This window comes from Chenopodium album, chromosome 6 (assembly GCF_948465745.1).
Source record: "Chenopodium album chromosome 6, dcCheAlbu1.1, whole genome shotgun sequence".
Taxonomy (NCBI): Eukaryota; Viridiplantae; Streptophyta; class Magnoliopsida; order Caryophyllales; family Amaranthaceae; genus Chenopodium; species Chenopodium album.
Genome location: NC_137839.1, coordinates 31160105 through 31186365, shown reverse-complemented (window position 1 = coordinate 31186365; position 26261 = coordinate 31160105). Strand labels below are relative to the sequence as shown.

Sequence of the window (26261 nt, the reverse complement as noted above, 5' to 3'; positions counted from 1 at the left end):
CGTTGAGTATTTTTGTACCTTAATATTTAGATTAGTCCAAATTGTAGATACTAGTAGTTGTATTTAATTATGGTCAAGTCTTGAAGATGGAGGTTCTTGGAAGACGTAGCCATGAAAGTTGCAATTTTGACAAGCTATTTTATTATAACCCCTAAATCTTTTCTTGGCGGCTATCTGGGTGTGTTTTTTAATTCTGCAAAATTTAGTAAGGATAATTCCCAGCACATCTTTACTAAAGAAGATACCAAAATTTAGCCATGACCACTGCTCGTCTACCTTCTTCTATTACTTCGTCTCTTGATAGTTTGAATAGAAAATTTTTTTGGAGACAATCCTCGATAAAAAACGGGTTTACCTATAGTTGCTTGGGATACTATTTGTCAACAAATCCAATGGAGCTCTTGGTCTTTGCAAATCGGATGCTATCAACTCGGCTTTCTTAGCTAAACTTGGGTGGAAAATTATGTCGGACTCGTCTAACTTATGGGTCCAATATATTATTGCTAAGTATCTACGTAAATCCCACTTCCTTACATACCATACTCAACCTTGAGATTCTTGGATTTGGGAAAAGATTCTCCAAATACGCCCTCTTCTTATTAGAGGTCTCTGCTGGAAGGTGGGAAATGGTACTTCTATCTTGTTCAGGGTTGATATTTGGTGTGCCCACACTAACCTTATCGCCTTTCTCAATTTGGACCCTGATCAACTTCCGAATATTGACATCGATGTTGATATGTTCATCACGGAGAATAATACATGGGACGTCCCTCTTCTCCTTTCGTTTCTCCCTAATGACATAGTTCAATCTATTACAGGAATCCCCCTTCCCTCCTCCCCTATTCCTGATGAACCTTGTTGGGGTCTTTCTAAAGATGGTCAGTTCATGGTGAAATATGCTACATGGCTAGCTCATTCTCTTGTTCATCCTTCTTCTAAATGGGAGTTTCAGTGGATTTGGAATTTAGTTATTCCACCTAAGATTAAGATATTTCTTTGGCTAACCCTTCATAAAAGTCTCCCTACTCGTCATACTTTATCTTCGCATAATATTGATGTACCTAGATTTTGTGTTCTTTGTTCTAATCATTCTAAAACCCAGAATCATCTTCTCCTCTCTTGTCCATTTTCTATTAGTATTTGGTATTCTTCTTCCGTCCATAATTGGTTGGGCCGCATCCCACCGATTACTCAGTTCCATGATTTATTTCGCTCCTTGAAGACCAATTTACCTAGGCTCCTTTCTAAGTTTGCTATTTTACTTTGGAGTATATTTGGAAGCATCGAAATGCAATTATTTTAAGAACTATCCTGCCATATTCATAGTATCTTCATCCGCGCTTTCTCTATGTTTAAGGAATGGGAATCTCAATCCATTGTTGATGCCATACACTTACCTGTTACACCTCACCCTCTGTCTCCCCCGTCTACCCCTTCTCCTTTTGTCTCGTGGTCTCCTCCCCCATTTGGTTTTTGTAAACATAATTTTGATGGTTCTGCTTCGACTTTTGCAACTGCAGGTGTTGTCATTCAGGAGGATCACCAGGGTAATTATGTGGTCAGGCAAACTTATAATTTGGTCTCCTGCCCAGCCTTCCTTGCTGAAGTTATTGCCCTCCGCAATGGCCTCCTTTCTAAGGAATTTAATATTTTGACATTTTTATTGAAGGTGATAACCTAACTGTTATTAATATTTTGCGAGGTCATTTCAGTTATTCAACTTCATATTCTTATGGCGGATGTCAATGCCATCTTGGTTTTTTTTTTCGAGCTTTCAGGCAAGGCACATTTATCGGGAAGGAAACCGGGCAACAGACTATGTTGCCTCGGCTATTCGACTCCGACTCGTCAAGATAAAGTCCCTTTTTTAGATAGCAAATTTTCTTATATTTTACTCTTAGATAGTTTAGATCACGGTCTTGTGAAAAGACGTACTTAAACTTTTCATTGTATCTTAATATAAAAAAAAAATGTTTAGGAACCTCCTCTCAACCCTTACTCATCCCTAACTTCTCAAGAATATCAGACAAATCATTCACCGTTACTAATGTCGTAGCCACCACTCACCTCACCAAATTCACCACCCATCTCCACCAAACCACTACCAACGTCCACTGCTCTCTATTAAACCCAACACCAACCTCACTAAAACCACTAATCACTTTCATCACTCACTCACCTCCACTGCTCTCTCTGAAATCATTATTAACCCCATCGAAACCCAAAAACTCAACCACCACCACTAAATTGAACAAAATCCACCAGTCTACAGTCTACCACTGTCGTTTTTCCGACAAATTGAGTGGAAGTGCCAAATTCAACCCATAGTTAATTTAGTATGATGTTTGATCATCTCCTAGGGGTTGAATTATTCCTTGGTTCTCCCTCATGTTGTGTTATCAAGGATAGATTCTTGATTTGTCTCTTCTCTTTAATTCCTGAATTATCTTTCTTCTTTTGTACTTGTAGTTGAACAGTTAGACGGTGTCAATTTTTTTCTAATGATTTCGAGGTGGTGGTCGAGGGCTCGAGGCAATGGTGGAGGTAGCGCTGTAGTGGTTGTAATGGTTGTAGAGCTGGCTCCTATGGTAGTAGAGGAGGTGGTTGTGTCTGTTAATGGATATGTAATTGACGGGGTGGAGGTGGGTAACTAAACGGATTTATTTATAAAGATTAAGTAAATATGTGCAAAAACATGTAACACGAAATAAAATAGAGGAAGTAATAATGATTTAATAAAAAAATATATATAAAGAAAAATAAAAACAAAAGAAAGAAAGAAAAACATAATCGACTAATGCTAGAACTAGAAGGATAATCACATTTCACAACATTTACAACCGCCCAACTCCAAGAGTCCTCCCACTGTTACAGTGTTACCTTCCCCACCCCAATAAAATAAAAGAAAAAATAAAGAGAAGAAAACCCATCCCTCAGGAAAAAAAAAAAAAAAAAAAGTCAATAGAAAGTGAAAAATGAAAAAATGAGCGCGAACTAATTGGCCTAAGAACACAAGTTTAGTAGCAAATCAAAGCTTCAGATACAATACAACTTGAGCCTGTAAGTTGGGGAAGAACACAAAACAGAAGCGAAAACACCTGTTGCAGCACTGAGCAGGCCAAACAGAAGGACAAAATGGCATCATAGATCCCTTCAAAGATGATCAGTTAGAACTGGATCATGGTAGGCTCTGTAGCCCAGAAAAGGTTACCACAGGTACTTCAGTGGAAGACCTGCTCGTCATTAGACCCAGCCGTTTTACTATTCTAAGACGATATTGGTTCATATGGGTAAGACAGCCAAGGGTGCTTCAATGCATCAAATGCAGATGGACGCTTTCTTGGGTTTATTTCAAGTAAATGCACAACGAAGTCTATGAAGCCTTGATCTCCCATTGGTAGTCGATGCCTTAAGGATGTCTTCTTCGGAATCAAATATTCCAGTCTGCTTGTTTCCTGAAAAGGAACATGTGTCCACTGGTAAACCAAAGCTCTATTTCAACTAACATATCCATTAACACAATAAGCCCTTGTCCAAGTTTGTGGTACCTTGGACATCAGATCAAACAGTCTAATAAAAGCTTACGCCCAATAAGCTCAAATCACAATCATCAGGAATTGATTAAACAATGTCAAAAAGGTTAAAAGATTGTTTACTTAGAGATTCTTTTTAAAGTTTATTTTCCCATTTATGCTAAATGATATTGTAAACTTTGATGACTATTTGAAAAAAACAGAATACACCATGGTCTATCCCACTAAGTTTGAAGATACAGAGTATTTCAGAAACCTGCTGTTGCGCCGCAAACTTATAAGAATGGAACATTCAAGAGGTAAATAGTGAAAACACAACCAAAATTCCATGGCAACTCCATCTTCGTAATTGAAGGGACAAATAACTGAAAACTTTGAAACATAAAACAGATTGTCATGCCTAACTTGATTCAAGTTTAAAAGAGAGTTTAAAATGATGATGAAGCAAATAATTATAAGATAGAACAAAAATTATTTACTTTTGCCTGGATATCAAAGGTAATCTAGACTCGACTCTAGATTTCTTTGTGACAAGAATGTTTTTATAAATGCCTAAAATCCAACTATTTCAAAGTTAAGAACTTGCTCAAGACAACAAATTAGATATTTGTATATACCAGGCTGTAATAGATCAACCTAAGGAAGGGTAGTATAGGTATTCTACTAATATTAGCTCACTAGGTTAATAGTCCGTAGTATAAATAAAGAGGGAAGGAAAGGAAATAGGTAGGCAAAAATTGGATGAAACTTGTTGAGAGTTGTGACCTCAAGTCACTTGGAGAGTGGTAACCTAAAGTTACCGATTGGGAGAGAATCAAGCCTCTCGAAAAATTGATAATCTATCTTACGAGTAGTTTGTTTAGTGTGTTAGTGTGTGTAATTTCATCTCATCAATTATATATTTCACATTTAGCTTTTATTATTCCTTCTTTAATCTGCAATTTTCTACCATTAGTTACTGTTTAATACCTAGCCATGTCGGTACATGACACAGGCTCACAAAGAGGACATTGTAGTAGAAACATGCATTATTAAATGGCATTTCCACTTTGGATTTTGTATCTTAAGGATAAAGCAAAACAATTACTTACCTGGTTTCGTTCATAAAGCATGTGATTCTTGGTAAAATATTTGTATGTATCTCTTCCCTTAGCAAGCATGTCTTGGTCAATGGGGCCAATGATCCCAATAACCCGAGCAAGTAATGTTGCTGGAGAATCGTTTTGGAAAAGGACCTATAAGACAATTTTCATTAGTAAAAACTCTGCTAAATCTAGAAGATTTTATCCCAATACAAAAACATGCAAAAAAGATTAAAGCTAAAACAAATTTACTAAGAATCTTAAATCTTTAAACACATGTACTATCCTTCAAGGTAAAATAATAATAGATAGAAGAACTTGAGAGAGTAGTATAGAAAGGTCATCAGAAAAACTGAAAGACAGTATAAAAAATTTTATAATAATAAAAATAAGGACGCCAGGAACACTGCTCTAGCTGGTTGATGTTCTTCTTTACCAAAAGAAGCCTCAACTTTAATGCAAGGACCCTTTCAAAAAAAAAAAAAAAAACTTTAATGCAAGGTCTGCATTTCCATACTATGATTTCATGATAGTGGTGGTTTCAAGCTCTTTAAAGTAGAATGACTCGGCTTGACAAATTTTGGCATAATATAATTCTTTGGAGTTTTTTATATTTTTTTTTTTTTTTTTTGAGAAAAGTTCTTTGGAGTATTTAGAGCATTAACAGAATACAGTGTTGGCTACAACCAAAAATAAACATTGCAATTGTTATTATTGGACCATGAGTTTATAGATGATCCTAGAAAGTCTTGTTATCAAGTCAGCAGTGATAACACTAAGTGCACATATAACTGACTACAACAGGCATTAAGAAGAAGATGACATGATTATATAAATGAAATGCTTATTTGATCTTATTTTAGTTGTGAACTAGGTTAGCCCTGTGGCATAGCATTAAAATAGTATTTAATTTTTAATCCAAAGAGGGTAGACATTACTTTTTAAAGTTTCAATCTTGGAACATGGAAAAATATATATATAGGGATAGAAAAAGATGTCTAGAGTTGTTTAGGCAGGAAAATATTTTATGAGAAATTGACACATGTCGACCAATAATGTCAAGAATGGCTGAGAATTATCAATTGAACTTGCACAGCCTCATACAAACTTATTGGAACTTAAATGAACTTGTATTTCTAGATTCTTATTTTAAGATGAACAGAGCAAAGCCAAAGTAACATAATGTATCATATAGTATAAACACCAACTATTGCATATATGTAACCATAATAATTATGTCAGCAAAGTAAAACAGATTCAACACCCTGGGAACTTACATTGCCTGTGCAAAGTTCTGCCAAGATGCAACCGAGAGACCATACGTCTATTTTTTTGTCATACGGCAAGCCTAATATGACCTCTGGCGCTCGGTATGACCTCGACTGAACATATGAGCATAGATGATCTGTTTCAAAACAGCTGCTTCCCAGATCGATGACTTTCACTTCGCATCTGCTATAGCTTTTAACTAGAATATTCTCAGGCTTCAAGTCACAATGTATTAATCCAAGGCCATGCAAGAACTGAAGAGCCTCCAAAACTTGAATTGTGATTGACTGCATAAATGAGAATTATAATATTAAAAGAGCTCCAAATCATGCTACAAAAACGTAACACCACAAAGTAGCACTCTCTCAACCTGCAATCTTGGCATAGTAAAATAGACCTCCCCACCAGATTCTCTGTTAAACTTGTGAAACTCGTACAAGTTTGCCTTGAGTAGTTCACAAACAATTAACAAATGTTCCTGCAACAACAAATTATTTTGTTAGCTCGTACTATTTATAAAGCAAGAAACTGGAGACCTTAATATCAAACTTGAATTTGGCAGGTTACACTGTTTTTGAAATTATTGGAGAAACTCTAGTGAATATTGACATAGGTATATGGACATTCAGTTTGAAGGCCAAATAAACAAGGCAGAAAGTACAGGTTATGTTCTACAAACACCACCACTGAAAAACATGTCAAAGACTAAAAGAAACATATTATTATACTACGTATTAAGCAACCTGATAAATATGTTGTGCATTAGAAAACTTGTTTCAAAGAATTAGTGGCTACAAGGTGATGGTGGAAAGGAAAGTGGAAGGGAAGGCATAGGGATGTACCAGTTGGTTAAAAAGTTTATAAATATCGTACTTCCTAAGAAATGCTTGTTTGGATGTATAGAAAGGTTAAAGTGTTGCCATGTGTACTTCTCTCATCTACCTTATCAGCATCAAACTTTGTCCCAACTCAACATGCTTATACACTGGCTGTCAACTCACCCTAACTATACACCACAGAACAGCTGCACTGATTACTCTGCAACCAAGCTCCATTACAATGTTGAATATATGATCATCTGGACTCGTGAAGAAGAAAGGAGAAGGTAGGCAAAAGAAGATTTCTAGAATGCACCCTCATATCTAAGCATAAATGGTAAAATAAACAAGTGAAAATTTTTGGAATTTAAACATTATATTGCACCAAAATCACCTCACATTCAGAATTCACGCATTGGAAGCTAGTAAGCAAAGCCCTAATGATTTTTTCCTTTGTTCACTACTTTACTCCATTATAGCCTCTCTTGTTGTACTATTAACTAATATGTCTCCCTTCTGCTCAGTAATTAATCATTTACTTCTTCTTTATCCTTCAATTGTTTTATCCTTCAATTGTTACAATTTCGCAATAGATATTAAAAAAGCCTAATGAATTACACATTTATCAGTTGGTAACATTGTAGTAGATAGAACGGAATAATTTGAAAAAAATATGCATTAAAAAAAAAATATTATAATAAATAAGTATATAATAAATAAAAAGAGTTCCTTTAGGACTAAGTTTCAGTCCGTCATGGACATCCACTTCCTGAATAAAATAACAGATTCAGCCTGTAAATAACCTGAGTAAACTACCAGATCTGACCAATAAATTTCCACCTCTAGTTATACAGCCACTAGTCTTGGAGGGCATAAATTAAGCCAATAGCCACTATATGTACTTGCTGATCACTTTGCTTTTTGGGCCAATATGGGGGTATAGAGAATTACAGAAAAGACCAGAATGGAGAAAAACAAAGAAGAATTTGCTCAATTAAGGGAAACTGCTACCTAGTAAACTTGACCTGTTGAAAATGCCTAAAAAGGGAGGGCTATGTTCCATAACCTTTAGCTTCTGTAAGTTGTAACTTTCTCTTTTTGGTAATAAAATCTTATTTTCCAAAAAAAAAAAATCTAAAGGTCAATTGTCACAAAACTACTAAATCATTGAAGTACTGAAATTCTCAGGAGCAACTTTTGACACGACTTGGAGAACAGACTAAAGCCAAAGATTCAGACAAAGGATGGTCATAATCCTTCTACCTATGGTTAGTCATTGTTTTCTTAGAAGAGGGTCCTCTGGGACTGTAGACAATTTAGAGAAAGAATTGAATCAACAGAAGAAGGCACAAGGCCCAAAATCGCAGCTGCAATAATCATCCAACAGTTCCAACCTAGTGTAACTGTAAGCCAAAAATTGAATCAACAAAAGAAGGAACAAGGCTTGAAATCGCAACTGCAATAATCATCCAACCTAGTGTTACTGTACAGTAAGGCTTGAACCCTTTTTGTTGATACATTTTAAAGCTCCACTTGCTTACTTTATATTAGTTGGTAATTTTTTTTCTATATTCCCTTCTATACAAAATCAACATTAAATGGCAGACCGAATTAAATTTCCATGTGCAAGAATAACTTTGTTTTTCTGTTTTCTGACTCTACATATCTAAAGTTTAGGAAACTTAATATGTTAATGATCTAGTTCTGTCCTGGTTTATGTGCCAATCCAAATTCAATTCAGTCCATATTTTGCTTTGCATAATTTTGTTTACAGTCTCATTAGGTATAGCTTGAAATAAAAATAAAGGTAGCACGGGTATAAGTATTAAAATGCATGGTAAAGGAAAAACAGTTATCACACCCAGATAAAATGACAAAAGGGATGAATGCCGAATACGTCATGGAAAACGATAAAAAGTGGAAAGGAAATAATAAAAGAACAAAGGAAGGTACTATAATAAGATTAGTAACTTACACGGTAGTAGAAATAATCGTACAACCGAAGTAGGTGGTACTTGTCAGCAGGATCATGTTTGTTTACATACTTGAGAAGCTTTATCTCATCAAGACTCTGGTCAAAAAAATCCTTATTGTTCTTGATAATCTTAACACAAACATCCATGCCTGTGTGCAGGTCATGTGCTTGAATAGCTTTACTGAATGCAGCTGATCCTAGATACTCAGTAACATGGTAGCGCCCTGCTATGACTGAATTTAATACTACATGAAAATTTTTGTCCTCTTCAAAGCCAGTTCTGGGGAAAGAGAGCAAGTCCAGGCACACCAAAGTCAAAAGCACGAAACATTGTACACAAGTTAAACGTTTGAGAGTTATAAATGCTAAAGAAACTTTTATTGCAAGCGACAAGAGACTTTGACTTCACAGACAAGTCAGTGAAGGGCAGCAAAATTAATGAAAAATTGCGCCAAAATGCATTGTATTATTCAATACGTAGATTAGCATACAATAATTATAGACCAAGAAAACTATTACATGCTTAATAAGATTATTTCATAGGACTCATGTCTAAGCAGTCAGAACAGCTAATTTTCTTTGGCTTTATTTTTTTTAGTTTATTTTTCTTTTTTAAAAAATCAATTTTAGTAAGCAAGGTTCAGTAATAACTAATCATCATCTCTTGACGGTACCAAAATGATAAAATAAAGGCAGTTAACCACCACAGGAACCAACCAAACATGACCACGTCAACCTAATACAACCCCACACAAAGGCACTACTACCCTCACCAACACGCTATTAACCAGTTCCACCAAAATCAGCTATACATAAACTATGCAGGCTAAACCCATACTAAATGCACAATCTCTTCCTCCCCCCCCCCCCCCCCCCCCCCCCACAACACACACACAACGTGACAACAACGCTTTCTGGTAGGTTTTATCTCATATCTTAACTTATTCAGTTGACATATGATAAAGAACATTAAATTAACTTCTAAACTATAGATTATCACAAGTATAGAGCTTCCCAAAACTACCAACCCAGAAAAGGCCTTTCATTCTCTTCAGAAACTTAGCCTTCCAAAAGAAAGTAGACTAAGGAAATGATGATGAATAAGCAATTATCAAAGGTGTTTATAAAGGGAGCAACAGGAAAAAGATCCTGACAAATCCGCCTACCACACACAAGGGAATCAGAGACACAAACAGAATCAAAGATACCCGTCAAAATAGTAAGTTCCTCCCTACTCCCTATCATGAGGCAACCTCCTAAAATGCAAATTCCAAATTAGATTATCACCATTCCAAACCCTAAAGAAAGAAACAGGAGTAAGATGAGCAGAAAATATTCTACAAAGAGAGAATGGCTGCTAGACCTGAGACCAATTTTGATAAGTACTTTGTATAAAACTAACTTGCAACTACAAAAAATAATAAATAAAAAAAATAGAATTAATAGTAAAAAGTAAAAACCATAAAACTTATCCGGACATATGATGTGGATGGAAAGAGTATGTGTTATTAGCTTATCACGACATAAGTTCCAATGAAAAAAATTTAGTCCATCTCAGATCAGCATTTTTGAATTCAGGCTAGCAAAAAAAAATTGATGCAACAAGAACACTTCCTGCACCAAGATCGCATAGAATGGTTTGTCTAGAAAAAGTAAACAGAATGGAAGAGTCCTACATCAATAAAGGGGCTCCACTGCTATTCTCTCACCCTCACAATTTCTGCCAAAAGCCATGTCTGACCAACCTTCTGAGGTTTGTTCAAATCTTCTTGTCAACATACCTCTATATCACTCATTTCTTGACACTGAGACAATTATCTGACATCAAATTTACCAAAGGTACACCACTCACCATTATGGTTTTGACCATGCACTATGCGCAATTCCTTTTCACTTTTAACTACTCCCTCCGTTCCCTTTTGTTTTTGACGTTTGGAATTATGCGCGGTGATTAAGAAATTGTGTAAAGTAGAGGTTTATTGGAATAATTCAGTGATTGAAAGTACAATTATATTTTAAAAAAGAATATTGTACATGTGGAGTGAAGAAAGTAAGAAGGAAAAAGAAGAGAGAGGAGAGAGAAAGTAATAATAAGTATTAGAAAAGCATAAAAATAATACTAAAAGTACAAATGCACATGAAAAAGTAAGGATATTTGGGTATTTAAATTATAAAGCAAGGGTAATTTTGTCTAAAATTTATGACTAAAATAGGAAAGATACTAAAGGTAAAGAATAAAAAAGAACACCTAAAATGGAAACGTAAAGAACAAAAGGGAACGGAGGGAGTACTATTTTATTTTCTGTCTGTTGAGGGAATAGAAGCATGTGAGATTTATATAAAGAATATTCAGTGGATTTAAAACATAATAACTTTATGTCCAAAGACAGGCCAGAGTAAGTTTAATGAAAGTGCACAGAACCGGAGTAAATTAGAGAAGCAAAAATGATTCAGGCCTAAATCCTACATTAGACGCATATGCAAATTTATAAAATCAAGATATTTAAAGGCTGTTACATCATGAATGGCCAATTGGCCATCACTGAGTATGTAATTCCCTCACAATTTCATGATAGGTTGTTGAGATACATCATTTTTTCTAAAACACCAAAAATTTGATAAGCCATTACCGAACTATATCAGCTCTTACAACTTACAACCCATTCATTATGTCATTTCCCATACACTTCACATCAAGAAAACTCTTAAATCATAACAAGAAGCACAATTAGCTGGATTCAAAACTAACTGCGATAACAATAGGAAGACAAATTCCTCAATTTTCTCGTTATATATGATACATAGAATAAAAGATCTAGAAGTTCATTTGCAAGAAAGGATTTACCTGTTCTTTCTATGCACTATTTTCAAATTGAAAGTCTCAAATTCCTCTTCCTGGGCCTTTATCTGCCTTACTTGTTCCTGAACAGCAGCAGCTTCTTCATCCTCTAAACATGCTCCAACATCATCTTCTCTCATACTTGCTGTCTTTTCATCATCTGCCCTTTTCACACGCTCCTTTTCAACATACGCATAGTCTGAGAGTGTAGAAGGAGTTGATTCTGCTGATCTTACAACAGGAGCATTAGTTTCATCTTCAGGACTCCGGGCAGGTGAAGAACCGCTACTTTTATGTTTCCATGATGCAAGCATACCATCGTTTCTTATACAATCATTATGTTCATCGCCCACACTATTGTTGTTGCTTGACCACATAGGTTTACTAGAACCTGCAGGCTCACCTCTTGCAGGAGGAGCAAATGAAAACCCCACATCTGAATGACTTCTGAGTTGTAAGCATGTATCTTTATCAGCTTCCAGCAAATATTTATCAGAATCATGCCTGGATGCTTCCTTCCTGTCCTTGATTGTCCTAATTTGAGGATGCTTAGATGCACCTAAACCAATTTCATGTTCATGAAAGTACTCAAAGTCCCCTTCACTACTTCCACCAATTAAACTGTCACGTACTTCACTGCCAAAGTCAGCAACATCACTGTTGATTCCCACACCAATTGATCTAACAGAACCATGCTGGTCATCATCAATGCATCCATCATCCAGCACAGACCTTCCAAATTCATTCATAACCTTGCCATCCCCCAACATGATCATGTCATCTGACTGCGTCACGAAGCCTTGCCATACAGGTTCAGAACGCATCAGGTTCAGTTCCTCTTCATCCATTAACTGCCCATCATAATGAGCAATTATATCATTACCATCAGCTTTCTCATACACCTCTGTAACAGACAGTCCAATAGGATCATCTGAAGCTGATATAGGCTCCAAGTTTTTTGAATGAATATATTGCTCACCGGAAAAATAAGAATCCTCCTCAGCAAAAGACTGATCATCTTCCTCCACTTTGGTTATAGCTCTTTCTTGATTATCTGGAATACTCCCATGTCCAGTTCCTTTTTCATTATCGCTAGGGTAGTCAATTTCATGAGCTAAAAACCAAGCCTCGTCCTCAATAGGTTGTCTCATGTATCCAACATCGTCGTCATCATCATACTCATCAGAGTCCCAGTAGTCATTAGGGTAATCAATAGATTCACTTAATCCATCACCAATTGTTGCAAAGCCAGATACCATATCTGAAGCATCTTCTGTTATACCCCGGCTGACTGATAGCCAATTGCCTCCTGTCATTCTTTTCGCACCTGGATCATTAAATCATATATCAAGTTAGATCTTATATAATGTCAAAAGAGCATTTCAATAAAACCAAGCAAGATACTAGTCACTTAGGATTCCACAACAACAAAAATAAAGCCTTAATCCCAAACTCAATTTGGGGTTAACATGAATTGTCATAAGGAACTGTCCACCATAAAAATGGAATCAAGTAATGGGGAAAAGAAACAAGAAGAAAAAAACGCAGATGAATAATTGAGCAGACAACAAAAGCAAGATTCAGTTCCCATGCCAAATTTGGAATTCGTCAAGCAATTAACAAATGATGTTTTTTCCAAACATCATTCCACAGGCACACAGCATACAGATTGACACAAATGAAAAAAAGCGGTAAAAGGATAAACACATCAAAATAGCCAAACTGAGTGTATCCAAAACATTACTACATATGACAAATTTTCAGTATCCAATTTTTTATTTTTTTATTAAAAAGAAAAGAAAATACTGACCACAATTTATTCAGCAGCAAAGGGGAAACATATAGTTGCATAATTTCGGCTCAGCTGTGACGTAAAGGATTTTCAATAGACCGAACCGAACTAATCCAATTCATCACAAAGTGTTCAAAACCCACAATCTCATCCGAATCACAGATAACGACACCGAATCCCCCCTTCCCCACATGCATTGAACGCTACATCACGTGTTTCACATACAAAGTTACTTGCTATATAAAGATATAGTGAAAGATTACCCATTCTTCTCTATGACGGCTCTAAGCCTACTAATATACTCTAATAGCACACAATGAAGATAATTTTTTTTATAAATTAACATTATATGTGTATCACGACACAGTTTGCGATCAACACATCATTTCAATTCATTAGAACACACAACATGGAACTCCTCGGTTTTGAGACCTTGGAAAGAGTTAAATCATAGACCTGATTTGCAGGTGATAAGAGACATCTCCTTGAGATACTGAGACAACCATTCAATCTTGCTGGCCCCACACCTCATGTCCCCAAATTCCAACTCTTACCCCACAACAAGCTCTCCTTTCTCCATGTTTCAAATCACAGACTGGATCCTTGTACAGGCAGTAATATTCCATGCTTCCCGTGAAGATCAAGAGATAAGAAATACATATACCAGTTTAATCGAGCAAAACATTATGATTCCAGGCTCTAAAGGCCCGACCTTTGTGAAATCACTTCTTTTATTGAAACCGGATCAAAATGCTTTCCATAGAAGAAGATTTGATAGTTGAATACAATGAAAATCCAAGTTCTCACTTTTTTGTTCTTTTAAATTTTGGAAAAAATATGAACAGCCTAAAAGAAAAGCTTGATAATCCAAAATGAAGTGCAATTTCTTCATTTTGAATGTTTATCCCATAATAGTATAATACCCATGCTTAATCTAAGTAATCAAGATCTAGTACAGCAACTCGACACTTCAAATCACTATAAAACCATCAAATCTCAGAAACTATGTAGGTCCAGCCTCTAGATACATATCCCCACAACAAATTGGACCTTAAATAGAACTGTATAATACAGCCATTAAATCAACATGGTCAAAGACAATGACAGAGGCCAAGATGATATCAAAACAGCCAAAACACACATACCTCTTCAAATAATTTTATACAGCGTACAATGTGACACAAAATTTCTAAGAGCTTCAAAGAATATGGATTCAACCTTCTTGATGAAAATACAACATTACATCCATCAAACACATGGAACCTTAAAGCTCAAGACAACATTCCTACATATTTTTTTATAGCTAAATCCAAGCTTTGAAGGATAAGAATGAGTCAAGGGGTAATGGGAACCAATTGTGGTCTATATCACAGAGGAGGTGAGTTTGTGGAGGTGGTAGTCACAACTTGGCACAGGAAAGAGAATCGGAAAGGACAAGCTATTACTCTGCAATTACAGAAGGCAAATAAAACCTACTATCACTTTTAAAAAGCTAGACTCTTTATTTTATAATGTTGAACACTCCACACATTGACGAGGAGATAAAACCCATACCCAACAATTTTGCTTCCGTTTCTCGTTAATCTAGAGCACATCCTAGTGAAAAGTAATTACAAAAACAGAAAGCAGAGAGGAGAAAGGAGAAAGTTAAGTGATAGAGTTCAAATGAGCTTGACATTAGATTATCCTATATATCTAGCAAACAAGTCAGCCTGAATTATGTGCATATATATATGTGTATCATGAAAGGTATATACACAAGTTTTACAAATATTAGGAGCACATATCATGTAACTTGTATTGCCAAATAACTAGTCCAAATTCAGAACAATGTCCCTATGTCCCAAATGGATCCTAAGCATGTATAACACTAGGATTTATGCCCATTTTCAATCCATGACCCTATCTGGGTAGTTAGGTAGTGATCTGCTACACTCCCCTCTCATTCTTAGCATCGTAGGTTGCCTACCAATGTTTACTTACATAAATTTTACTATTTCAGTAATTAACCTAATCCCATGAAAGGTCCCACAATAAACAAGCCACAGGAAATTAGACCCCCCCCCCCAACCCCAAAAAATAAAAAGCTCCATCTTTTCCATCATGAGATCATTACCCATCAGAAGCTGGAACTTTTATGAGTAACTAAGGGCATGAGGCCCCAAATTGATTATAACTAAGTTATTAAACACATTCATTCTTTTCAGATTCAGATGAAAAGGTCAGAGGCCTGACAAAAAATTTAAATTGCTATATAACTGATTATTCCAAGAACTGAACATGTGCTGGAGAAGCTTTAGAACAACACATCATTGTGCATCTAGGAAGGAAATATATTAAATTGGCATACATATGCAACTAAGGTTTAAACAGTTGTACTGGATTGTAATAAATAAAAATTGACAAGCTAACCTGATGAGCTTATCTCTTGGCCAACGGGAACATCCAAATACGAACCTAAAAGATAAGTAGTATCAGCACTACCTAACTTCAAGATGGGTCCATCATTATCAAATCTCTCCTCCCAATTAGCACTCAGAGGCTTATCTTCTGACTTGAGTCTAACAGGAGGCAACCTTGGGTAATCTTCCTTCTGACTTTCAGAAACCAGAGAGAAACCCAAATAGTCATGATCCTTTTTGTCACACGTCCCATGAAGCTTTGCGAGATATAGAGATCTTCCAACCTCATCCACTTGCTCCTTAATAGCTGCTCTAATGTCAACAATGTCTGGTTTCCTAAAACCTTCCTTAGTGCCAGAATCAGCAACACTATCACTGGTGGTTGGAACATCAATGTTAGAAAACGACAGGACAGTCTTCACTGCACATTCATTCCATTGACCTGATGAGGAATACGAAGCCTCTTCATTTCTGGAATCCAATTCATCTCCAAAATTGCTTTTAGACTGCATAATGTCATTTCGTTTTCGTTTGTCGACATCTTTAAGCTCACTTGGTTGGGTAGTCTTGTAATTTGTATCCACACTCGCTTTACCAGAGCTAGAAACCCAGGTCAATCGCTTTTCTGGGAAAGCACTATCATTATCAGGTCGCAAATCAACTTTCCCTGCATTAGATGACTCACTATTCTGCAACTCAAGAACACCAGAATTCACATTACTACTGCTGCTTTTACAGGGCTCCCCAGCGCCGTTGTTTTGACTATACCTCCAAGTACATAAATCAAGCACAGTGTCATCAGATTCTTTCGAGAAAGAGAAGTTTTTCTCGCTTACTCGGGCTGTTTCACCAGAAGTTCTATGTTCGACATTGGTTGTGTTTGAGTTCCACTTACTCTTCTTACCAAGACTAGTACTCCCACACTCTATTTCTTTGACAATAAGCTCTTTAGAAACATCACAACTATTCCAAGAACCAGATTCGTGATTTCGAACCGGTATCGACTTCACATTCTCTTCTACTGCCTTCTTACCCCTTTCCTCTTCAAGAGTTAATTTCTGGAACCCATTATTATCGGGCCGGTTACCTAACTCGTTGCGCAGTGCCGCCTCAGCCCGAGAAAATCCATTCTTTTGCAAAAACTCCAAAATTACATCAACGGAGCCTGTATTATCCATTACAGCAACTAAAAGAACAAAACAGACAGCAATTTGCCCCCTTCAAACACAACTCGAAACAAGATTCAACTCAAATTAAGCGAAAACATCCTTGAACAATTGAAAATGAATTAAAAATGTCTTAATTCAACCGTTGTTCTTCGTCACATTGCAGGTATCCTGAAATTAACACCTTCAATTGAAACATTGAACAAAAAAGTGCAAATCTACAAACAATGCAAGACTCACAAAACCCAGATCAAGTTAGAAATTAATAATAAATTCAAAAAAAAAAAATCACTACAAAAATCAAATACCTGACCTCAATTAAGCTGAAGTTGAATTGAACAGAATAGAACGAACATTTGGAGAAAACAATCGAAATTAGGGCAAATTAGGATCAAGAAAGCCCTAGAAAAAAGCGCAGATCTTCTTAATTAGGGCAAGAAATTAAACAAAGGAGGAGAGAGAGAGTTGAGAACGGGGGGAAAATAAGTGGGGAAATGAAAAAAATTTGATGACACGAATTAGTTTGAGCCGTTTATTACTCAGTTTTTTGGTTTGGTTATTTCCATTGCCAAACTTCAACTTTGCACGTTTTTCAAACGATTTCCATACAACCAATTACAACCCCTTTACAACCAATTGGTTGTTGGTGTAGTGGTGATTGGGACTATATTTGGTAGGAAGGACCCGTGTTCGATCCCCCGCAACAACAATCGGGAGGGGACTGGAACCTAACCACCCAGAACTGATCCCCGAATCATGATTAGCCCAAAGGGTGAACCGGATGGAACACCAAAAAAAAAATTACAACCCCTTTACAATACGGACTTAGGCCCTGTTTGATTCACCTTAATTTTGCTGAACTGAAATTATTTTTACCTTACGGAGTAACTCATATCAACGGGGTTTCTTGAATTCTTGTACATCCCTCCCAATTTTTTTATTTTTTTTATATTTTTTTTGCTCCATTCGTCGTTAAAATTATTGCTCGAGAGTCAGGTCGGGTTGAGTTTGAAATGGCTGAGTGAATGTGTTTTGCAATAAAGGCAAAATATGAGAATAGTTATTATTTTGAGTTATTATTTTGATTGTAGAAGTTATGTTCTTTTTTCTAAACATGTGGGTTATAAGATTTATATAATCACTATATCTGACAAGCACACCTCCAATTTCTCTAGTAGGGGAACATTAGTTGTCTCTCAAATGGCATTATTGTGAATATATTGCGAATCTTGGGCAAGAATCCAATAAGGTTACATGTGCAGTAGCTGAGTTCGTTGTGCTTACCTAGCTTTGTCGATGGTTGTATTTGCTGACTTAGATTGGCAGCCATTTGCAAAGGTGTCAGCGACGTTTACTTTGGAAACATCGCTCCGTAAGAGGTGAATTAACTATTGGTAAAGTTTTCCTTGTCACTAATATTCGAACCACTTTTCTGGCCAAAAACCTCGACTGTGTCAAAGCTTTCCATGTAAGTCAGCAATGTTTGTCGCAAACTCGCAACGTTTCATGATGTTGGTCGTAGCAGTTCTTAGTCGTTAGGTTGTGTCCGTTCATGTTTGTGTTAGCTTCGATTCATGGAAGGTATGTTTTACATGTTTTTTCTGATTAACTATCGAATTTATAGGTGGTAATTTTCGATTCATTACTGTATATTATAATTGTTACTGTATTGTTTACTTAATTTTATGTTTCCTTATTCATTAATTTGCATGTACGATATGCGATGTAGATATGTGAAGATCAAAGCAGTGCTATTTAAATTTGGAATTGTTTAGGAATGCATAGAATATTATTTGTTGATATATGTATATAAAGATGTGTGTTTTTTTTGAAATTTGTTTATAAAGCTTAATATTGTTTATGGAGCAACCATCTGGTGTAGAAATATTCAATGTATATAGATACTAAATTTGTTTGAAGAATATTGATAATACAAGTTACTGCTAATTAGTTTTAGAATTAGTCGAAGTATATATACATTGATAATAAGTTTGTTGAATTCATTTGAAGCACAATTGATTAAATAAAATTATTCAGAGATTGTAAGTAGGGTTCTGGTGACAATTTTAAAATTAAAATGTAATTAATTTGTATTTGGAAGTTGAAAGTAACTTTGGATTTAATTATCATGTGTGTAATGACTGTGCAATTTAGAATAAACTAACTTAATATTATACAGTTTTGTTGTAGTTGTAACTATTGTTATTATTATTATTCCCCATAGGCTTTCTCCTTAAGAGGGTATTTTGGCTCCCTCTAGGATTTTCCCTTGGAAATGATTTTCTAGCCTTCATTGCTAGGTTTTTTTCTACTTTTTAAAGGTTTTTCTTCACTCTTCTCCTTTTTTCTCTTGTCTTCCATCTCTTTTCTTCTGATCTCAATTGTAAATTTTTGGAGGGGCTTCCACCGATGGTTTTACCGGTGGTAAGCCCCAAAAAAAATTTTAGTTGCTTTCAATAAATGGATATCATACCATCATTATGATGGAGTTTATTCAATTAGGTTTTTTTTTTCCGTGTGCTATAGATTGAAGATTTAGGGTTCCATCGTCTTCGAAAGTATCAAGAAGTCATTTGAGTTTCTTCACCCAAACAACTATTCATCCGTGGATCTCAAACTGAATTAGTGCTAACTCACAGATTGTATTGCTTCATATGAAGTTTTTTTTATTAAAGCGATCGTTGATCAAATCTGCGATGTAACTAGTTATAAGGTTATTTGTACTTGTATTGAAATTTTAGATTTCCTAGGAATTGTTTGTAAGTGTCATTTGGCTATCTTTCATTAATGAAATCCTTTTTCTTCTCATAAAAAAAATTTAAAAAACTATTATTATTTTTTTTATAATTTTCTACACATTTTTTCCACACGGACAATGCGTGACCTATGGTTTGTAGGGGCAGTGTCCTTGTTGTGGTTGATAGGGATAGTGGCGTGAAGCCTAAAGGTAATGATATAGAAGGTGTCTTGATGAAATTTTAGTTGAAGATAGTCATGTTGTGGTGATAGTGACATTGATCAAAGAAATGATGCACAAATAGCCACTAATTGTTGATATACTTATCCTTGGTGTTAATTCTAAGACTGATGAAAAAAACGAGAATAGCAACTACGTGGAGGTGTGAGCGTTAGGGTCGACCAGACATGAGGGCGATAAGGGAAGGCCGAAAAAGGGCTAATTAAGGTCAGTGATGGATGTTTGTGGATCAAGTGGAGTAGGTGGAGGTGTTCTAAGGGAGGATGAATTATTACGCCATGGAAAGATGATCGACTTTAAAAAAAAAATTGTTAACGTAAAGCAATGGTGTATGATAGTTGTAGACACGCATTTGTGTCTCCCCAAAACCAAACCCGGTGATGAGTACCTTTCACGTCGAATCATAATCGAATGAAGTGAAAGTGTGGAAAGTCTAGTGATGTGTTTAGTTTTTAAATTCTTTTCTTTCTCTCTGTTTTTGAAAACCTATTTTATGAAAATAGCCAATCCAGTTTAGTTTGGTCCATGGCAAGGGACTGATAATGGTGTAGTTGGATCGGGTTCGAAAAGAGCTTTCCAACGATATATTATAAGCCCAATTCCGATGAATAATGAGGAAGTTATGGCCAAATTACTAAACTGGGTCTGGTTTGATGCTTATGTGCGGTCCAATGATCTAGGGAGGCCCTATTATGATTTATCATTCCTAATGAAATTAGGATTAATTATGATTTTCTAGAATCTTCTAGAAGGTTCTTTTGAATTCTAATGTATTTAGCATTGATAATTGAGTTTTAAGATTTTATTTAGAATAAAAGAAGTGTTTTTAAGGAAATTACAGTTTTACCCTTCATACACTTAAATTTTATCAAAATATGAAAATACGTGGAAAAATTGTCTGTAGCGCCGCACTACAGGTTGTCGCCTGGCGACAGGCTGTGTTGTCTGGCGACAGAGGCGTGTTTGGCGACAACGTCGTGTTTTATTCTTTTCGAAACTCTGATTCTTTTTTATCATAATCCGGCTGATTTTCGTTATAAATAGCCTCCTAAAACCTCCGTTTTCAATCACCAACTCTCATCAAGAAATTCTTGATATTCTCTCTCTCTCTTCTAAACAAGCCTTTTCTCAAATACAAAATTCCACATTCACAAGATCTAGACACACCTAGCCAAGTTCGAAGTTGCCTTCGCCCTAGACGTGAAATGTTTGATTTCTGAGGGTTTGGTCCCAAATCTAGTCTAAACTTTCTTAGATCTTTCTTTCAATTATTTAATTAATTGTTTTAATTTTATTATTTTCCTTGAAGTTACTAACGCGTGTATTTTGTTATTAGAAAGAGGTACGAGGCATCCAAGTAAGTGCTTTAATTGTTTTAATTGATATTTTGATATAGAAATCATGTCTAGGTTGTTATTTTAATTCCTAGTATCATGTTAGGATGCTTTTCTTAATTTGATGTTTAGAATGACAACAATAAGTTCCTAGTATCATGTTTAAGGTAAAGAATATAATGTCAATTATGATTTCTATGATGCCTTTTATTATCTTTTCTAATATTCATGTTAGTATCATGTTAGGGCTATATATTTTATCTTTGATGCTTAGTGACATGCTAGGGTTTGTTATTAATCTTGTTAGTATCATGCCTAGGATCTTGCTATTATTATGCTTTAACATGATTATTTTAATTATTATTATTATGATTATTATTATGTTGCTTGATATTTATTGTTATTGCTTAATCACGCCCTCTCTTGCATGTTTAAAGGGAATTGGTATTTGTAATCACGCTTAATAAGATAATTAGTAATCTTGTTTAGGGTTAATTTGATTATAATTCAAGTGATCGCCAATAATAGATTTGTTTGTGCATTAACATTCAACCAACATAGATAAACAGGTTTAGGGTTAACCTAATGATTGCATGTTAGTCAGAAAGCGCACATGAATACGAGAAGAATAAAGTAGAGACCTATTATTAGGGCAGGTTCTTTCTCTTTTAGATTGGATTTGTACCTTCATCCCTGAACTTCCAGTTATGGCTCCAGACCTATTGGAGTTAACGATCTCCTGGATCGTTAAGGGGTGTAACCTTCACCTTGTGAATGGTTTACAAGTTCCTAAAACTTGTTGGCGACTCTTTTGCTCTAGCTTCCTTCCCTTTGGACGCCACCATGCTTAAGTGTATAATCACAGTGGGGTTCAAGTTTGGGGTAATGCTTGAAATATTCCCTACAATAGTGTTAATGAGGAAGATAAGGGAATTAGAATTAATGGAAGGTGGAGTTAGAGCATACTCATAATCCAGTTTCTTCAAGTTTCTTCATTGTATTCAACATTTGATCAAGTTTATTTCAATCAAAGGCAAAGTTCCAAGTTTTCATATTTAATCAAGTTCCTCTTTAGTAATCTCTAATCCCTTCTTTTAGTTTGATTTATTTGCTTTGTTATTGCTTATTTTCATATATCTCTTTAGTTGAACTTGTTAATATTGTTTTTATTTGTTTTCAATCATGATTAGTTTTGTGTTTATTAAATCCTTATTTGGTTTTGCTATGATGGTTAGTTTCTCTTTCCTAGGCTAAGCTTAGCTAGGGGAAGGGGGTGGAAAACATGTGTTAATATTGATGATTAATGATGATTTGATTGAACTCATGCCATAAATTGATGAAAGATATGATTTTTGATAGCTTGAGATTATTAGTAGCACATTATTTGATGTTCCCTAATCTAAATGCATGAGAATGATTTGGATTAGATTAAGATCACCTTTAGTTTGATGATTGCATGAAAATGAATTATTTAAGTAAATTTTTATGTATTGTGCGCTCTTAATCTCTTGCCATGATTAGTGACTAATTGGATGCATGAAAGTGATTTAGTTAGGACAAGACCTAGTTCATTGATTTGCTTAAGCGATTGCATGAAAGTGAGTTGTTTGAGTAGAACTTAGCATTCTATGGCATGTTCTTCATGATAATCATCATTGTCCTTCTATATTTGATTCATGTTTGATGCCCCCATTCCCCTAGTGTTGTTTATCTTTGGTTTAATCCTTTTTATTTTTCTTTCCTTATTGCTTTAGTTTATTCAATCACGAAAACCAACAAAAATATTCTCCCATTTAGTGGATTTGATGTTTAACTAGTGTGCTTTCTCGTGGTTTGATCCTATACTTGCCGCTAACTAGTTTAGTGAAATGTTTAGGTTTATAAATAATTAATTTGATTAGGTTATTAGTCTCAACGACCTACTCAACCCCGATTGAATTTTGCACCATTGCCGGGGAAACGACTTGTTTTGCATGTATTTTTGCTATTGTTAGAGTTATTTTATTTGTTTTTCTTGTTATTTTTGCTTGCTTTATCCTACTTGTCATTGCTAATTGTTCTCTTAGCTTTGGTGGATGCTTAGGAGATCTCAAGGTCCGCCCACACATAACATTGACCACGAGATCGACTGAACTTTGAAACAAGTCTATAAGATTTATCAAGAAGAGGGAAGAGGCCCTGGTGCTATAGTGGATAGTGGGAGCTAGTGACTCTTGTTCTTCAAGTGCTCAAAGTGAGGCAATGGCGGGAGAAGAGGATGAAGTTTTGTTTCGTGAGTTTGGGAACCCGGAGGATTACGAGCTCACGGGAGGGATTTTGCTTCCCGTCACGAAAACCAACTTTATTATTCACTCTAATACATAAGGATGGTACAAGGGGAGCAATTTTCGGGTTCACCAAGTGAAGATCGCATTGAGCACCTTTATAGATTCCTTAAGCTATGTGCCATGATTCAAACCAATCAAGTTTCTCAAGAGTACATCCGAATGCATCTATTTCGCCAATCTCTTTCGGGCAGAGCTAAGAAGTGGTTCAAGCAAGTGAGGCCAAATTCTCTCACAACATGTAGAGAGATAGTCAAGGCATTGTTGAAGAGGTTCATTTCAGAAGAAAAGACCGCCAAGATGAGAAGGAAGATTGCATCATTTAAACAAGAAACAAATGAGAGTCTTAGTGAAGCTTGGGAAAGGTTCAAGGAGTTGGTACAAGCATGTCCTCACCATGAATACAATAAAAAGCTTGCTCATGCGATTCTTCTATGATGGTTTGGAACCCATGTCTAGAGCTAACTTGGATGGGGGGGGGGGGGGGGCGGGTGGACAATTGATCAAGATCCCCCAAAACCAAGTTAAGGCAACGATCGAAGAAGTGGCGAAGAACTACTCTTGGGATGGTAGAAGGAGGAATGCGCCGACGAAAGGTGGGATGTATGAATTAGAGAAGGTTGATCAATTGTAACATCAAATTGAGCTTTTGAACAAGGGGCTTGCAAAGTTAAATACAAGTGTTAATAGTGGGGCAAGCTCATCTCAAGTCAATCTTTTCTCATGCCAAAATTGTGGTGGTACAAACCATGATACATCTTATTGTGGAGATTTGAGCCCTGAACATGTTGCGGCTTACAACATACGCCAAGATGGATTTAGGGGAATTGGCGGAGGAGTAGCTTGGAGACAACCACCACCCGGATTTGCACCTTAACCTCAATAATGGGGGTAACAAGCTCATGGTGGTACAAACCATGATACATCTTATTGTGGAGATTTGAGCCCTGAACATGTTGCGGCTTACAACATACGCCAAGATGGATTTAGGGGAATTGGCGGAGGAGTAGCTTGGAGACAACCACCACCCGGATTTGCACCTTAACCTCAATAATGGGGGTAACAAGCTCAACCATCATACAATTCCAACCCTCAATATTAAAACCCACCTCCACCTTAAAACCAAAACCCAAGGGGTAACTACCCAAGAAACAACCAATACAACAATCAAAATCAAGGGTCTCAAAGGAGTCCAGATCAAGCATCTTCATCCGATTCCACACAAACCCAAATTCTCCAACAACTCCAAGCCATGAATCAACAAATGCAAGAGGTCAAAGCTCATAACAAGATGGTTGATTCACAACTAGCCCAATTGGCCGAGAAAGTACCTTTCAACTCACCTTCTACCTTACCCGGGCAACCACAACCTAACCCCTCTCACAACTTGAAACCCAATTCTTGCAAGGCAATTACCTTGAGATCTGGCACATTTTATGAAGGTCTTAGAGAAGGGGAAGAAGAAGAAAGTATCAGGGTGAAAAAGAGAGTTGAAGAAGACAAAGGTGTTAGGAAAGAAGAGAATGTAGAGAAGAAGAAGCACAATGATGAGAAAAAAACCTCAAGTCCTAGTGAGAATAGGAATCTCGATGAGCCGGTTCCTTTTCCCGTGAGGCTTGCGAGAAAAAGTTGAATGATAAATTCGCAAAATTCCTTAGTGTAATGAAGAGATTACACATAAGTCTCCCTTTCATCAAGGTTGTTACCCAAATTCCTTCCTATTCCAAATTTCTTAAGGATATCTTAACCAACAAGAAAGCTCAATGACGAGCTCATTACCCTCCCTTATTAATTTAGTGCACTCGTTCAATTAAGTTAGTGCACTCGTTCAACACAAGATGCCAAAGAAAGAGAAGGACCCGAGAAGCTTTACTTTACCGGTTAAGATCGGTAGCATGGAACCTAGGGGTGCCTTGGCGGATTTAGGATCGAGTGTTAGCTTAATTTCTCTCTCAATTGCACAAAAGCTGAATATTGAAATGATTCCCACAAGAAAAACAATTCAACTAGCCGACCGCTCAGTCAAACTTCCTTGTGGTGAACTTAAAGATGTTCCTATCCAAGTTTGGCATATCTATGTGCCATGTGATTTTGTAGTGATGGATATGGAGGAAGATGTTGATACTCCTTTGATCTTGGGTTGTGAAGATGTTAAAACCTTGGGGGCGGTCATCAATTGCAAAAACAACACCATTACATGTGAGGTGGCCGATGAGAAGATTGTCTTTGAGTTCTCTAAGTTACTCAAGACCCCCATGGTTGAGAAATGCTACCGAGTCGATGTTGTTAATGAGGAGTTGGATCGTTTGGGGAGGGTAGTGATGAGGCCGCAAGATCCAATGATCGAAGCTCTTAGTTACAAGGAAGAGTTTCATTCACAAGAGGCAAGAGAGTTCGTTATGGATTTGGAGGAAACCTCAAATGGGGATGACTTTGAACAAAAAGTGGAAATCGGGGTTGAATAAGAAGAGGAGAAATTGGAGGAGAGTTCTACGCCTCCTCCCAAGGTAGAACTCAAACCCCTTCCCCCTTCTTTGAAATATGATTTTCTTGACAATGAGGGAAAATACCCTATTATCGTCAATGCTAGCCTTGATGGAATTCATTTGGAAAAATTGCTTGATGTTTTGAGAAAATATAAAGATTTGATAGGGTATATCATTGATGATATCAAGGGTATTAACCCTTCTTTGTGCATGCATCGTATTCATCTTGAAGATGATCAATCCACCTCCATTGAACCTCAAAGG

The 26261-nt window shown here is 36.2% G+C and overlaps 2 protein-coding genes and 1 non-coding gene across 4 annotated transcripts; 1 reads left to right on the top strand and 2 right to left on the bottom strand.

Annotated features, from left to right (window-relative positions):
- Window positions 1-2514: 2514 nt before the first annotated feature.
- On the bottom strand, window positions 2515-17492 carry LOC145635998 (uncharacterized). Of its 2 annotated transcripts, none has more exons than XM_081687430.1 (8): window positions 17185-17492; window positions 15721-17047; window positions 11523-12843; window positions 8678-8957; window positions 6255-6362; window positions 5893-6171; window positions 4625-4768; window positions 2515-3455 (listed from the first exon to the last, which is right to left on the bottom strand). In XM_081687430.1, exons 2-8 carry the CDS (start codon window positions 16886-16888, stop codon window positions 3267-3269), a joined length of 3489 nt encoding a protein of 1162 aa, XP_081543556.1. In that variant the 5' UTR covers window positions 16889-17047; window positions 17185-17492; the 3' UTR covers window positions 2515-3266. The 2 variants fall into 2 exon arrangements, with proteins under 2 accessions (XP_081543556.1, XP_081543555.1); XM_081687429.1 differs by having other exon boundaries at window positions 17190-17492.
- Window positions 17493-23808: 6316 nt separating this feature from the next.
- On the bottom strand, window positions 23809-23915 carry LOC145637750 (small nucleolar RNA R71). The gene has a single exon (XR_014114472.1). It is a non-coding gene; the product is annotated as a small nucleolar RNA R71 (small nucleolar RNA).
- A 1434-nt stretch (window positions 23916-25349) lies between these two features.
- Window positions 25350-25976, top strand: LOC145636853 (uncharacterized). The gene has a single exon (XM_081688394.1). The coding sequence runs from the start codon at window positions 25350-25352 to the stop codon at window positions 25974-25976; it is 627 nt and encodes a 208-aa protein (XP_081544520.1).
- Window positions 25977-26261: the final 285 nt, after the last annotated feature.

Excerpts from the sequence above, each read along its gene's own strand:
- LOC145635998 (XM_081687430.1), bottom strand. The coding sequence starts at position 16,888 with ATGGATAATACAGGCTCCGTTGATGTAATTTTGGAGTTTTTGCAAAAG. Across the intron at positions 12,844-15,720 it reads CCAAGAGATAAGCTCATCAG|GTGCGAAAAGAATGACAGGA; the intron begins GTTAGCTTGTCA and ends TTAATGATCCAG. Across the intron at positions 8,958-11,522 it reads ATAGTGCATAGAAAGAACAG|AACTGGCTTTGAAGAGGACA; the intron begins GTAAATCCTTTC and ends CTCTTTCCCCAG.
- LOC145636853 (XM_081688394.1), top strand. The coding sequence starts at position 25,350 with ATGCCAAAGAAAGAGAAGGACCCGAGAAGCTTTACTTTACCGGTTAAG.